We start from the raw sequence: 16,798 nt of genomic DNA on the forward strand, positions 1-16,798 counted from the left end.
TCAATGGCGGAGGGCGACGTTATAGGGACACCCCCCCCACCCCACGCTAGGACAGTCGCTGTGAGTATTTGTGCATTTCTGCACATCCTTAGAACACCCGTGTAGATTTTTATGCCTTTCCTCTAGCACATTTTCCTCATTTCTGCTAATCTTCAAGGAGCAGGGCACCAAGGCGTACTGCCTACAGCTCTCCCTACATCACCTCAATCCTGTCCTCAGCAGTCTCTGCATGAACTGCATCAGAAACAAATGTGCTGCTGCAGAACTGACAGGGAGATGCTGACTTTCTGCTTAATTATATCCTGTTTATTTTTGCAATGCTAAAATTTGGTACTGTAATTTCTTTTTTTTGGAGCCTCAGCTTAAGAGCTACAGACCCAACTGCAAGACATAAAATGGAATGTAGAATAGTGCACTGAATGCAAGTAATCAAAAGCTATTGTGCAAAATTGCACATCCAACTTCATAGGCTGAAAATGGATTAGTTGTATTCACTTGCTCTTTCCCTTTCCAGGGAATAGCAACATAAACGAACCTTACAACCTGTTGTTGAAAATCACATAAACAGTCTTAATACAAATCCTGAAAAGAAAGGTTATTAATTAAAAAAAGGTCATAGAAAGTTATTTTGCTTTTGAAGAGATTGGGTTCAGTTCCAAATAGGAGGCCTAAGACAAAAGTAGAAATTAGACAATTTTATGACAAGTTAATCTTACAGAGCTGCAACAAGCATTCCAGATATATTCTGTTTTGTAACAAAATAATTTGTTATTAGTAGAAAAGGAACAAAAAAACCCCACAAGTACATATCGATTTCCTGGTTTAGTGAAAATCAGGAGGTTAGCAATTCAGGTTAAGATTGATGTTTTACTACAGGAACAGCTAATCTAGGTATTCAGCAGAACAATGAGCCTGTGGGATAGATTCTCATCTGGTAATAGATCTGTGTAGCTCCCTTAGCAATAATGCCTTAATACTCTTCTGACATATTTGATTATTGTCTGTTTTTAAATGCATCTGTTCCTAAAGAATGAAAAATTAATAGCTAAATCCCCTAATACCTGCATTCAAAAACTGACACACATACCCATATTTATGTATGTGCAAACAGTATGTCACAAGACATCAAGCTTTTTTTTTTAATTGGAAATTATCTGTCTAAAGAGTAGATGGAGTGAGCATACCAGAAAAAGTCTTACTGTGCTTCTGAGATTTTTTTAACAAATTAACTGCAGTTAGAATATATATCTGATGTTCTTGTAATATTCCAGCACTCATATAAGTGATCTTATAAGAGGCAAAGAGCCAAAGAGCCCAAACCGGTAAGTTCTTACTCTGTCCCTCAGATACAGGGTGAGAATCACATAGGTTTTGAACAACAGGAGAAAGTGCTTTCATTCCTATATCTTTAGGACTGCAAAAAGCCTTCATGTGGAGATCAGTTTGAGATGGACAGGGAAGAGGGGGGATAGAGGGATACTTGCTGCCTTCAGCATCCTTCCCCCACAGAAAATACTGCTTAGGAATAGCATGGTCCCCAGGGGAGGGCAGGGGAGGACAAGCTGTAGTCTGGGAGGTGGAGGAGCAGGAGACAGGAGGTGCTGGAGGGATGCTGCAGCAGCACCCGCCTGCATTCCCCGCAGTTCCCCAGGCCCACTGCCACCTCCACGGGTGCTATTCCAACAGAGAAATCTTGTGGGGGTTCCCAACACCTGGAAGAGGCACAGCTTTGATCTGCTGTTAATGTGTATGTTCCCATAACTGCATGCAACAGCAAATTATTTTTATGTGCCAACTTTTAATCTGAATTACTAAAAATAAACTCTAAATTCTTGCTTCTGAGTTCACTGGGCTACTTGAAGAATCAAAGTATTCTAGCTTTATATCAAAGTAGCTGGGCTCACACTGAAGAACTCGTTTCCATCACCAGTGCTCATCTTTCCACCTTTGGTGTTAATGGGATGCAGCAGTTTTGCGCTAGTCAGTGCTCAGCATTGTCCCCACAAGTCCACCTGGGGCTCAGTGCACTCCCAGAGAAGGTTCACTTCAGCTTGAGGAAAGGTGTTTAATGGGCCCTGATTTGATCTAGTTTATTTGTTTTCTTAAAGAAACAGGCTAAAGGAAGGTATCAAAGACTCCAGGAAATCAATCTCTTTTGAATGCTGTGATTTTGGCAAAAAGAATGGTGAGCCTGATGCCAAAAGGCAAAGACAGTTCTTAACATAATGGCTTCAGAGAGGTGAGAACCCCTTTTTAAATTATGATTTATTAGCTAGTAATAACTCATTATTATTTGACCATTTTGCAGGAATTCTGCACCATGCTCACAATTACACTGTTGAAAAATCTGAATTTCTACTTTGAATTCTCTGGAAGGTAATCTTTGCTAAAAATATGAATAGCAAATTGAATATCAAGGAACTTATTAACAAATTTGAAGTCTAGTGGATTAAGCAAAAGGCTTGAAGCTGTGGTTGCTGCCAAGTGATTTCAACAATATACTCAATGTGGTACAGAGTTATTTCATTACAAAATTATTAAATACTCTTTCTTGACTGTATTTTGTGACTGCAAGAATAGAATGATTATTTTTATCTTGTAGCACTAAAAAAATTGTCTGGCAAGAGGGCCTCAGACACAAGATGCTTCACCTTGCTCGTAATTCAAGAAGCAATAGTTTTGTCAATACAAATTATTAAAGAAATTAAAGCTCAAAAAAATTAGTCAGTCAAATTAAGCTCATAAACAATACTCATCTAATTACTCAATTTATACCACTTAAACAGCAGCAGAGCATCTCAGCCACACCTGAGATTTGTGTCCCACTGAGCTAGACACAGCATGTAACCTCGGTGAAGCAGGCCTTCCCTTGAAAAGTTAATAATTTGAATCAATGCAGCATAGATGTATTTGGGAGGACGGCAGAGGCAAAAAATGCAGCTGTTGCCTTCATTTTTCCACAGGAGAAGCAGCAGCAGCAGGGAGCAGCCGAGTGGCTTTCCCAGAGCTTACCCAGAGCATTGCAGTGCACTCACAAGAGAAATTCATAATGTGCTATCCCAGTGCCCTAGTCATGAGGCCCAAGATTGGAAACGTCTTCAAATCTGAATGCCTTCAAGTTTCCTCCCAGGAGCAATTATGCTGCTATATCTTAGCAAAAAGGGAAAAAACTGTGAGTTGCCTGCTATCTGCTAGATGGGCTAAATGAAGCCGTTTCTTCTGTTTCAGTAACGCTATGGACTAGAATTGGTCTAAGGACCTGAAGCTTATATTAATCAAATGCCAAAATATGTACATACCGGTTTTAAAAATGGCTTTTTCACTGGGTAAGCTACAGCCTGTGCTATTCACAGCCATGACCCATACACTGTAGCAGCGATCTGGCTCCAGGTCTTCCAAAATGCAGTGGCTCTCCTTCACCGTCACTCTGTACTCTTCCACCAAAGCTAGGAGGAAAACACACAAACGCATGGGATGTCACACTCACGTGTTGCACTGGTAGGGCCTACAATTGTGCCTCTCAACTAACATGTAAAAACCAGTCAATTAAAAAAAATCCCGAAAGCCTTACTAGCCAAGATCTCCATATTTTACTCTGACTCAGTTTTAACAAAGTTTCTGATGTGCCCTTGAGTTGAGTGCACTCAAACCCCATTGATGGCAAGGGGAGATTATGGCTCTCAGTCCTGCTGAGAACTAGACTGCAAATTTGGGACATACAATCAGCAGTTATCAACCTTGGTTTCACTGCTCTATAACATAACAATTTGTCATAATGGACTTTATAGTCCTTAGTTATAAATTAGCTATTATAAAAAGCCCTTAGCCTCCTTTAGCATGCACACACCTACACACATGTGCCCACATACAGACATGCACACATGTATTTGTGCAGAGCCCAGGAGCTTAAGTGACTTTATGATCAGTCTGAGCTTTTTAATGAATGAGCATTTCAATCCTCTTTTCTCAATTTCATATTTAACATCTGAAATATTTTAATGTCATTTTGAAAAAAAATCTTTGTCTACACGTGGAGATACTGATTGTCTTTTTCTGTCATTATTTTTATTAGAACACATTTCCAAAGTACATGCAGGGCCCTAAAAACCTGATGCAGCCCATCCCTTTAGAAGCTCTACCTGCAGTCCCCACGAGTACCCACGGGGCAGCATGGACATACCCTCTCTGAAGGTCAGGCCACTTAATAAAAGGGCAGCTCAACAGGGATGGTGCTGCTTCTCTGCAAACAACTGCCCTGCATTTTACAGACCATGATATTTATCTTGCATTTTGGGGTATGAAGGGGAGGAGAAGGAATGGTATCTACCTCATGCTGTCCTCAACCTTTACCCATCCTTAATCCTATGCATGATGTCTTCGCAGCTCCTCTTCTCTCTGCATCCTGTGCCCTCCCCTGTAGCTTGGCCTCCCCTCTACTGACCCCAGCCCAGAGCAGAAAGGACTACTGCCATCATGAAGGCAAGACCTTACACACCCTCTGCATCTTTGCTGGCTTGCAGCTCCTCCATACAGTAGACCTGGAAGCAGTCGATGGCGTCCTCGTCATTCACAGCCCAGTAGATGGCAATGGAGGTGCTGGTGGCTGAGTTTGGTTCCTGAGGTACGACAGTCGGTGTCTGTGGGACTGAGAGGAAAGTCTCCCATTGTTATTCACACTCCTTTATTTTCAGCCAAATTACTTACACGTTCATGAGGCAACCCAGTTGCTTATTTTCACTCAGGTTGCTTATTTCCACAGAACAAGTACAGCAAGTACATGAAACATGGAATACTGGTGCAGTTTTAGAGCAATAGGTCCTCCTAAACTAGGAACAGAGTAAAGTAATTGCTCAGTGTTTGAATCTGCCCATTTCCCTCACAGTCTGGACAAAATAAGATCCAGTCCTAGTACTGGGACCACCTGAACCCAGCGCAAAGTGTGTGCCCACACCCTGCCCAGCTCTTGGGGTCCTTCCCCATGGGGCAGGACCACCATGCAGATGAGTCACGGCATGGCTGTTCATTTTCCATCTCCAGCAGGGAGGCTCCCAGGGCTATGGCAATCCTGGACACACAGAGCTGTCATACAGCTCCAGCAACCCCTCTCCTTTCCCCAAGTGAACTGCTCCCTTCAGGTCGGAGGGAGAGCTCTCCAGCTCTGCATTCCACTTTGAGGCACATGTGCTGCTGAAACCCCAAGAGACTCTTGATGACTTCAGGCCACCTCCTCAGAAAGGCCAGAAGACCCTGGAGCCTACCACAGGCTCCTTTGGGTGACTGTCTTCTCCATTACCTGACCTTGCCTTGCAGCACAGGCACCAGAGGAGAGAACACCCTATGAAGAGGATGCCCGTGAAAGCGGAGACTGAAAGCACTTGTTTGTAGCAAACAGCATGGGATAGCTCACTGACAGGGAGTGGGAGCTTGCAGAGGAAGAAAGCCTCCTCCAGAGACAGACATATATGGCTGATCCCAGAAAGACAGGCAGGGGAAAGGACCTGCCACACTAGGAAGGGATTCATGCAGTGTGTGAAATCCACTGACATTGACAGCAGCAGGGATGTGCTTTAGGCAAAGGAAGGCTCTAACAACACTGGGGCGCAGGAGGCTACCTGCAGCCTTGAGTCCACCCTTCCCCAGAGGTGGACTCCTACTGCAGCTGCACAGCTAGATGCTCCTGCCTGGCATGGCCATTTTCCCCACAGACCCAGTGGACAGAGAATCCTTGGTGCACAGGTGAATCCAAGCTCTGCCAAAGCACCTGAACCCCATGGGACAACCAGGAGCATCCCTCACAAAGAGTGCTTCAAAGACCTCCAAGGCTCCCCACATTTCATATAAACTTTGTCTCCTGATTGGCACAGATCCATCCCTGATGAGATATTGTTCCCCTCTACGATTATGGCTTAAAAGAGAGGGAGGAGAGAGAAAGAGGCAAAAAGCCCCCAAAGATGTTCATTGTTAAAGTGATTGCAGGGAATGAAAAGACATGGTTCTATTTCTTCACCCAGTAAATTTCCATATTGCATGAATTCTCCTAGAATCTCAGCAAAAAGCTTTTGCTTTTTTTCATTTATCTTCACAGTAATGATGATGATCCCCTGTGGCATGAACAAGGCAAATGCAGATGCTGGCTGTTTCCTTATGATTTATACAGAGAGCTACCAGTACAGTTGGATTACATCTGCTTCCCATCGAAAAAAATTATCCTTCTCATTGCTAAAAACAATTCACATTTTGTCTTTTGACTGCATGTAGAGTTGGCCAATGTAAAAATTGATCGTGTTTAGGAAAAGACTTCCTTTCAGTGGACCCAGTGGGGAAACCAGCTTTTTTTTTTCCTGTGAAGTTGCCTAGAAACCGCTATTTATGATCACAGAAACCCCACAACTGCAAGATTTATTATTATGCCAAATTTGAATAAAAGCTAGCTTAATGAATGAAACTTCTGGAAAAAAAAAGATATATCAAAATCCAGTTCAGTAACATTGCAAAACATTTGATTTCTAATTTCCTTTTGCATAATATGAAACAAACTTTCGAAAGGAAGTCATTTCAAAGCAAGAAGTTGAACTATTCTCTTCAGAAGGAGAACATTTATATGTTATCAAAGTGATGATCCCTTTTTAAATGAATTTTAGTCAAAGAAATGAGATATTTGCACCACAAGTTTGACTAAATCATATTTTGCAACAGGAAAGTGTGACATTATCTCATCAGTTCAGTTTTTCACTGAAGTGCTGTAGTGTAAGGAATTTTTTCCTTCATGCTACCTAATCTCCACAGCCCCTAGGAGAAAAAATAATAATCCCAAATGTTTTATGGACATTCAGCCCTTTCCAATGTAATGAGAAATAACATTTCCTTGGCTTTGTGGACTTGAAAGAGAGTAGTTACATACCTCTGTGACTCTAATGGAAGATTGTTACAATAAGCAAAGGTCCTCACCTTCTGGTATAAAAGGGCAGGATGCATGGCAGGCTTTGGAAATAATAATTTTTCCATTTTTAAATTATTTCCACTCTTCTTGTGGCAGAGCCTCGGTTCCAATATGCTCAATGGCATGCTGCAAGTGTTTTTTATGCTTATGAATTTGTTAATGAGGGTGGCTGACATGAAAGGAGGAAGAATTTGAGGGAAAAGCACTTTTCACTAGTGGATATGGAAAATTTGGAAATGGGGGGCATTTTGAAGGAAAGATGTTTCTGAAGTGGTGAAAATAAAGTTCTATGAAATTGTTCTGTAAAAGACTATACTTTCTGAAGGGAAAATAAATGGATTGGAGAAACATGGCAAATTCACACGCATTTCATCAAATGGCTTCAGTCAAAAAAAATTCTGACAGTGTCTGACTTTTGCGTCCAGTATGTGACAAATGATGTACTCAAGGCATTCAATTCCAAATAAAGTTTCGTGTAGGCATTTACCTCTATTTTCCTTCAGGAAGGGCGTACTCTTGGAAAAAAAATTATATATATTTTGTCTACTGCTCACAAAAGTAAAAAACACAATAGCAATTGAAATACTTGGTACTGGAAGTGAAGAATGAAAACCAGGTATTTTAGAAAGAGAAAGAGAAGAAAGTATAAAGGATGAGGAGCTTTGAAGGTCACTTGTTAGTGGACAGTCATTCATTTCCAGTTAGTCAAAGCAAACTGGTCTGGAGCCATTTGGTGTTCAGCAAACACAGTAGTTAATGTAATTGAAACTGAAAAGCGGATCTCAGCAGTTTAGGGAAAAACGTGTTGGAGTGTGTTTTGGGTTTGTGTGGTGCAGGGGGTTTTTTTGGTAGCGGGGGAGTGGGCCACAGGGGTGGCTCCTGTGAGAAGCTGCTCGAAGCTTCCCCAGCTCCAAGTCGGACCCGCCGCTGGCCCAGGCCGAGCCCATCAGTGACAGTGGTAGTGGCTCTGGGAGAACAGATTTAAGAAGGGGAACCTGCAGTGAGTAGTGGGATTGGAATGTGAGAGAAACCCCTCTGCAGACAGCGAGGTCAGTGAAGAAGAAGGAGGAGGAGGAGCGGGGGAGGAGGGGATGCCCCTGCAGCCCGTGGTGAGACGTCAGGCTGTCCCCCCCCAGCTCATGGAGGGGAGGGGGGGAGCAGATGCCCACCTGCAGCCCGGGGAGGACCCCACGACGGAGCAGGGGGATGACCCCAGAGATGACCCCGGAGATGGCCGTGACTCCATGGGAAAGCCCGCGCTGGAGCAGTCTGTGACTGAAGGACTGCAGCCCACAGAAAGGACCCACACTAGAGAAGTTTGTGGAGAACTCTTCTTCTGTGGGAAGACCCCACAGTGGAGAAGTTTGTGAAGGACTGCCTCCTGTGGGAGGGACCCCACAGTGGAGCAGGGGACGAGTGAGGAGTCCTCCCCCTGAGGAGGAAGGACCAGCAGAGACAAGGTGTGGGGAGCTGACCCCAACCCCCACCCCCTGTTCACCTGCGCTGCTGGGGGCAGGAGGGAGAGAGAACCGGGAGCTGAGCTGGGAAGGTGGGAGGGGTGGGGGGAAGGTGTTCTGAGGTTTGGGTTTACTTCCTGATATCCTTGTTTTGATTTGACGTGTAGTAAATTAAATTGGTTTTGTTTCTTCCCCAAGTTGAACCTGTCTTTTGCCCATGACCATAAGTGGTGAGTGATCACCTCCCTGTCCTTGTCTCGACCTACAAGCTTTTCTTTATATTTTCTCCTCATCTCACACCATGGCGGGGGGGTGGAGTGAGTGAGTGGATGGGTAGTGCTTTGTTACTGGCTGGGCTGAAACCACAACAGAGTGACTTGTGAGAAAGGAAATACAGCATGACAAAATGGGTCTGTCCTCCTGGATGACCTTGCCAGTAGTTAGCAGCCCAGGAGGAAAGAATGGTTGCAACCATGGGACTGCAAGAGGAATTTTAAGAACTAAAGCAAGACACATAGCACATTTGCACCACAGTTAACTCTGACTGAGAGCGGGTTACAAAAAGATCTTTTCATCTGACTTGCTAAATAGTGACACTGAGATTACACTGTATGCACAAATGCCTGTCCAAATTCACCTGAGAACCTTTGAATGCCATAGGCAAATTCATAGAAATCTGACAGGAAGGTAAGGTCTCGGAGATAATTCAGTTCCTCTAGGTCTAATAAAAGTAGTGGTGTGGAGGAGAGAGATGATCTCCCCATAGTGACACTGCTGAGTGCACTCAGCTCTTATTAGACACTGGAGAGTCTGCACAGGATGGCACTTCTCCAATGTCCCTTAGGCACCTGAAAATCCAGCCAGGAAACAAATCACCTTAGGGAAACCGATGTTCTAGTTCCAGTGCTCTGGGACCAAACCTGTGAGAAAGAGCCTTTGCTTGAAAAGCCAGAGAGTGACTATGGCGGTGGTGGTGCATGTGATGGTGAATGGGAGGTCACAAAGTATGACAGTGAGATGCAAGATCCCTAAACAAACTTTCTCTTGAGAAAGAAACACTGGAGTGAGACCCCATTATGAGGAAAATGAATCCACAAATTGGTGCTGACAATTTCTTCATTGACAGCTGTCCAGATCCAGATAATTTCTATAGGTCTATGTACAGGCAGAGCAGAAAGCCTACACAGGCAGGATTTTTACAGGACATGAAATATCAGGTAGAGATTAATAAACACCATTATTACCCCATTTTCACTGCTGCCCTCTGAAGCAGAGGCTATTTCCAGCTACAGTTAACCACTTTCTCCTCACGTCCCATGGAAGTTTCAGGTGCCTCTGCTCACTTGCCACAATCCCAGGGACCTCAGCCATCAGCCAGCCCCCCACCCTCCTCCCCACACCAGCGATGCTGGGGTTGTCCCCCTCAGGGGAAGACAGCTCAGGAGACCCTTCGATTGCCTCTTCTGTCCCTGTCTGCGAGGAAACAGCAACTTTAGCCTAGAGAGATTTACAGAAAGAGACCTTCTGCTAGTCTGACGTACAGATATCTGAAACGATGCAAGAATCCCCCACTTTAGCACTCTTCTCTCTGTTGCTCATCTTAGTGCCCTACTATAAGCCAAACACTTGTGCACAATTAGACTTCATTTTACATTCAACTCTGATTACTAATTACATGGTTTGCAAATTTATACTTCTCAGATTCTGTTTTTAGCTTCATGAAATTTCCAAAGCATTGCCAAAACATTAGCTTTTGTAAAGACAATATTCTGAGATTCTTACCAGCCACATATTTTAAGGAGTCTTGGTTGCTTTGTCCTGGACTGTCCGCGTAGTGCTCAAACAGTGAAAAAGCACTGGGCACCTTTTCTAAAGAGAGGGTAGTATCCATTGCAGAAAGTAACCTATTTGGAAGAAAACACATAGCTGTCTGTATAAATCCCTTGTGGCGTCACATAGTTTTCCAAAGGCCAGAAGCAAAGACCACGTGATGTATGCTTCTCTAAATATTGCCCATGAACTTGAGGACAACATGCAAGGAGAAGCTATTTCCCTGATTTTGAACATTTAGAGCATACTGCAATTTCAGATCAGGAGCACTGGGAGAGTGCACACTGTCTGTATACACTTAACCCATGAGAACGTGAGGATTTGAAGTTCACAGCAAGACTCCCAAGAGCACAAGGGTGCAGACTTACTAACGCAGTGCCTTTAAAGGTTACAAACCTTAGAGCTAAACTACAGCAGCTGACTCCAGAGACGTAATATAAAGCAGCTGCTTGTGGCAAGCAAAAAAAAAACCAGAGAAGGAACATAGATTCCACTTAATTAGCCCATACTTGCTGAGTTCATAATAGGAAAAAACCCAACATGTTTTTAACTCTGAGGCAGAAGCAGCTTCAAGGAACTGAAAGATTATTTTTTTCAAGGCAACAGAGTTTTACCTTTCTCGCCTTCTTTTTCAGTCACAAAAGTAGTTAATTATGCATAATCTTAACAAAGCACAATAAATATAAAACATGCTTTCTTTAGAAAAACATGCATTGTTTTATAGACTTGCTCTTAACCTTTTTTAGCAAGTCGGGTATTACCAAAGTAAAGTAATAACCAAACCCATGCACAAAACAGAATAAACTTCAAGTTTAGTGTGTGTAAGTAAACAAGTAAAGACCAAGTATACAGAGAGCCTTGGAAAATTGTTTTGTCCCATTATACCTGCTCTATTACACAATAAACTAGATGCAGATATGTGGCCAGATTCTCACATTTTGACTTACAACAGGTGAGTCCAAATTTATAGTCCTAATTCTGCAGATTAATAGGAACCATGAAGGAGTGTTTGGCACATTCTCTTCAGACCACTCTTCTGGGGTTGTAATTTGACTGCAAACTGGAACTCTCATGTCATTGTTATACCCCAGACCATGTCAGCATATGTAATGCTGTGATGGCTGAGGCAGCGCTGATGAGGGTATGTTTGATATGCACTGCGCAACACCCAGGCCCTTTGGGCAAAGTCAGTGGTGGTGGTGTAGGCAAAGCACGTTTGGGGGCTTGCATAGGAGGAGCCCGCAGCCAGCATGTCTGAGCATTTGTAGTTTACCTTGTAAAACCTATTGGGGGAATACGGGCTTAAGATTGAACGCTTCTCTCATAAAGAATGGGTCTCACCAAAATGACTCCCTTGAGGAAATCACTCATGGCAAAGAACTGTTTGTGATTGTATGTATTTACTGGTATGTGCAGGCAGGCCAGGATGCAGCTGTTCTGAGGCACCAGCCCTCTGACACATGCTGAATCAGGCAGTGCCGATGAAGAGGCATGGGAAAACATCAGCCCATAGTCTCCTGGTAAGCTTTTGAAAGCTACTTAATCTCATTTTCTTCCTGCAGTTGTATTCAGAAATACAGTCCAACAACCCCAGCCATGTGAGTGACACATTGCATTATAACCTTTCAGAGACCAGGTAATACAGAACCAGACTAGTGAAAAAAGAACATACTACTGATCTCTAAGAGATGGAAGCCTGGTCAAAATGCTTTTTAGTATATGTGTGTATAATAATAACTACAAGGAACGTCTGTTTAAAAATGTCTGTATAAAGATTTAAAATTGAGCTGACATTTTAAAATGCTATTTGTTTAATTGATGTATTACAGAACATGTGCAAAACACTTCAAAACCAGTCAGTTACAGCAACAAGTATAAAACCTCTTCACTTAATTTCATTATTTGCAAGGTTTATAAAAGTAGCTATGAATATTAGCAGTGTGTTTTCAAAGCTTGCAAATACTAAATGAAGCATCCAGCATGCTAGGCCCAGTACTCACTACAGTGCACTTAACCCATACTTCGTATACCTTTTATTCAATTCTTTAGATGACTAGAGGAGGAAAAAAAGAAATGTATTAACTGTTTTCGAAACCCTGAAAATGTTGAAGTGCCACTCATCTGACAGTCTTGCTACTCTCCACAGACATAAAATACACACAGCTTTATTGACTTGGTGTTGTCTGGGATGCTGCTTATTCACACCAGCAGAGAATTTGGTTCCTTAAGAATATTCCACTTCAGAGCTCTGGCTCAGCAGGCTGTTAGAGTCTAAATCTGATTTTAAGCTCCTGAGGGGTCAGTATTCAGTATCCAGGTTTAAATATCAGAGAACAGTCAAATACTTTCGTAAACCAAGGCTTTTGCAGAAAGAAATCACCTGCACATAAAGAACACTTAAATCCAAATTCCAGCTGAAATCTCCGTCATAACTTTTTATTAGTAGAAGATGGGTGAGATTTGTAGTCATGGAGTGAGAGTTTCTCCCATGCTCCATGAATCTTCAGCTAATGTTTCCTGGCTTGTGGACAGAAAAGTTCCTGTCCTTTATCACTGACAGAAAGGGGCAGGGAATCTAATAATTTTCACCAAATTTCACCACAAAATAATTTCAGATTACAAAGTTATCTTTCTGCCAAAGCACTGATCCAGTACCTCACAAAGTTCAGGAGAATAAGCTATATTTTTCATCCATCCTAAAATCTACCACAGCATTCACTTGGTTACAAGATATTAAGACATTGCATAGCTTGGAGCAGGGGAGAAAGCCAAATATTGCTCCACCATTTCTATTACTGCTGGTATATGGGCTGCAGGCTTGTATTTAGAAAGCTGTTTTATTTTGCATGAATGATCAGTCTTTAGACGGTAATTTGAACTTTTCATTTCTTGCATCCCAGGATAGTTTCTCTGCAGTTTCCAGACTATGTGCTAATTCCGTAACGGGAGAAGATATTGTCCCAGAAATCCCATCCCCTTCAAGACTGCTGATACACTTCTACAGAGGAGAAAGTGCCATGGCTCAATTATAGACAAGTCTTGTAGCACAAGAACAATCTTGGTGGACCTAGGCCATTAATAATTAACCTGCAAGACCCTCTGAAACCACTTTATGGCTGATAACTGTATGAGCTAGGTAACTCCAGTCATGCAGATTCACAAGGGATGATTTTCACATCCAGAAAGGACCATTACAGACATGTACCTCACATGCACATTCGTAAACCTAGCCCATCGTCGTGGTTTAACTCCAGCCAGCAACTAAGCACCACACAGCTACTCACTGTTCAGTAAACATTTATCACAGCCTCAATAATTTGAGTGCATAACTATTCTCTGTGTCTGCTCATTTAAAAAAAACCATAGAAACCCCACAACCCAACAACTCCATTTGAGATAATTTTCAGTTACACTTTCTTATTTGACCTATATTTTTCATACAGTAAAGTACCTTTTACTCTAACATTTCTTACTCCTCAGTGGATAATTAATTCTGGATAAATTATCAGACTGTCTCTTAGCCTGTTCTTCACAAAACAAAACAGAACCATTTTAATGGCTTAAGTCACATTTTCATCCTGTGCATCATCTTTGCAATTCTCTCTGAGCATTCACATGACAAAAGCAAATGATCTAGCAGTTTCAGAGTGGAATAGCTGAGCTTGCAGGATTTAGCTATCTGGAGAAAAAAGGTAAGGTAAATCACTCATTCCCACCCTAGGTACAGTATAAGTGCTTTCCTAACTAGTATCATAAAAACTACAGTATGAAAGCCACCTTTACTTACATTTAGGAAAACAAATCCATCAAGTTCTTCCATTTCTTTTACTGTTGTCTCCAAAGCTTCCTTTGCTGAATCAACAGTTTGCTGGAAGTTAACCATCTGCTCATACAGGTACTCCATTTTCATCTTCTTTACTTCCTCAAAGTTCTCTGATTTCTCATCATATTGTGCTACCACTTTCTTAAGCATCTCTTCATTCTGCTTTTCCAATAACTCTGCATTTTTCTTACAGTTTTCCTGCAAAATAAAAACAAATGTAAATTGATCTGCAGAATAAAATTACAACATTTAATGAATATACAGAAATTCTCAATTACCCATACATGAGCCATCCACCAGACTCCTTCTGGCATCCTGACAATAAGACAACTTTATTTCTGTAAGCAAGCTCATCTGGGAGAAGTAATGCTAGAGAAATACATTAAAAACAATGGCAGATTTTTTTTTTTTACTGTTAGTGTTTAAAATTAAACTTCTATATTTAAGCACTGAGACAGGAAATCTGACTACAAAATAGCTAAAAATCCATACTTCCAACTGAAATTAAGACAGTCCTCAAGGGTTAAGAACTTGCGCATTAAGAACTTAAGACACTGGGCAACTCATTTAGATGCTTCATACAGGATTCTAAATAAAGACACAGTGTGAGCTTTTTATAAGCATAAACAAAATTAAGGGAACTTTTTCCTCCAGTGCTTGCCAGTCACATATTCCACTTTGCAATAATGTGCAAAAAAAGCAATCTTTTTCTTCCCCTAAAGTTAACACCTTCCAGTGGGAGAAGTCAATTTGAGGACTGGAGAAACAGCCTCTTTTAGTGGAAGCAATGACGCTACAAAACAAGGCAAGCATATCTTAGAAGTAATTTTGCAGTGGGAAAGAAAACTAGTGTGATAAAACACTGGACTTACCTCAACAGAGTTAAATAGCGATTCAATATCACTCACAAACTGTTCAATCTTCATTGACTTTTCTTCCAGTGCTATTAGCAATTCACTTAACTGATCCTGAAATTTAAAATGTTTCAGTAACATAAGCATGTTATTTTATAAAGCTTTTACATAGAACTTATTTTAGGTGAATGTTTTTGTTTTGCCACAAGCCACCACTGGAACAATTGCTAAATGAAGTTCAAGTATCGCCCTGGCTACAAAGACAAGCACAGATATAGCAACTGGAACAGTCACAAAACTGTTTCCAAACCAAAAAAAGTGAGCTCAGTTCGACAAGGTGCTGAGTGTCTATACAAGTTGTTGAACGTTACAAATTCCAATACAGCTTTGCTAGAGACTGAGGGTACTCAGAGCCTCATGAGGGTCCTCGAGAGATCACAGGAACAAGCCCATAAAAAGGAAGACAATGCAGGTGATTATGAAGCTAATAGATTATGCAGTGTCATGATTTTTTAATCAGAATTTTAAAGATATTTCCTATAGACCATGGTTGGATTAGGTGTGGAAACAAAAGCAGTCCAAGGGACAACAGGCATCAGAGATGACTCAGAACTTTTTCTTAGTCCTTCTTGACCTTTTGTGAAAACAAGCTGGCTATCTGCTTAGGTGCCATTTATAATTTATAAAAATACTTAGTTTTAATTAGCTAGCATAAATCTAAAAGGAAGGTTAACTTCCTTTGGTAACAGCTTCCTATTACGGCAAACTTCTACAGCTAGATCTGTTGAAAACTAGCATATGATTTTCCATGAATTATAAATGTCACATTGGACTGTACAATTGAAAGCTCACTTTATAAATATTTAGGGCCAGTCACCAAAATTCAGAGGCAAACTTCTGTTTGTCAAGATAACCTATAAAATCTGACAGATGCCATCCATAGCTCATTTCATTTTACTGTGAAGCTATGTTCCTACAGTTAAAATTCAGGCAAGAAGCATTTTGCTATCTTAATGTTTTCTCAGTAATTATACAGAAGTAACAAGAAACATACAAATGCCATCCCAGAGTAAGCTGAGCCCTAAGTGCTAGAGATCACATGAAGCCAAGCTGGTGTTGTGACCAGATTTAATATTGGCTTCATGTCTGTGCCCTGCAGCCAGGGAGTGATATAATGGAATGTTTATTTGCGGCTTAACTTGACTTGCTGCAATGTGGGTACATTCAAGGGATGGCTGGGGTCTGTGACTTTATTACTTGACTTACTTCTAAGTCAAGCATGAATGGCCATATATAAAAAGCAGCTCCACTGTCATACATCTGCACACCATGGAGATAGTTTGTAAATACTGAGCTTTGAAACTGCCACATTGACTTCTCCTACTTTTAATTTCTCTTTTTTGCATATAAGTTAACATAAAGATAACATAAATACCATTGATAAAAGCTCTTCTGGAACTTCAGTGAAATTACACAAAATCTATATTATCATCAACCAAACAAGTGCCAGGAAAGAGACCTCGCCTTTCAGATACTGGAGTGAGATTAAATAGCTGGTAACCAAGAAAAGAAACATCTGTATACTTGTACATGAACAAATCCGATATGGGAAAAGTGAGATATCATATTCACGCTGTTTTCACAAGCAGAACTGCAATTTAATGAAGAATAGCTTCCACAGAAATGAAACATTTTCACTAGTATTGATAACAAAGGACTAGGCTACTGAAATAGAGGGCATTTTTATCTATCTTTTAGAGTGGTACAGCTTAGAGATAGTGGGAAGAAATAGAACTTGCTAAACTCTTACCTGCGCTACAGCTAAAACACTATTGGCACAGATGAACATGAACTGAACAGAAGATGAGGATGGCATTTCAACAAAACTGTGTAG

General features: G+C 41.4%; 1 protein-coding gene across 1 annotated transcript in view; it reads right to left on the bottom strand.

Moving 5' to 3' along the window:
• The window catches only part of CMYA5 (cardiomyopathy associated 5), a 48,784-nt gene that overhangs the window by 11,579 nt on the left and 20,407 nt on the right, over window positions 1-16,798 (bottom strand). The window contains exons 3-8 of the mRNA XM_069775951.1: window positions 14,923-15,018; window positions 14,015-14,248; window positions 12,258-12,280; window positions 10,180-10,301; window positions 4,496-4,645; window positions 3,300-3,446 (exon numbers count right to left, since the gene is read on the bottom strand). Coding sequence (XP_069632052.1) covers window positions 3,300-3,446; window positions 4,496-4,645; window positions 10,180-10,301; window positions 12,258-12,280; window positions 14,015-14,248; window positions 14,923-15,018 — 772 coding nt within the window. The remainder of the gene's footprint in view (window positions 1-3,299; window positions 3,447-4,495; window positions 4,646-10,179; window positions 10,302-12,257; window positions 12,281-14,014; window positions 14,249-14,922; window positions 15,019-16,798) is intronic.

This window comes from Haliaeetus albicilla, chromosome Z, assembly GCF_947461875.1.
Source record: "Haliaeetus albicilla chromosome Z, bHalAlb1.1, whole genome shotgun sequence".
Classification (NCBI taxonomy): domain Eukaryota; kingdom Metazoa; phylum Chordata; class Aves; order Accipitriformes; family Accipitridae; genus Haliaeetus; species Haliaeetus albicilla.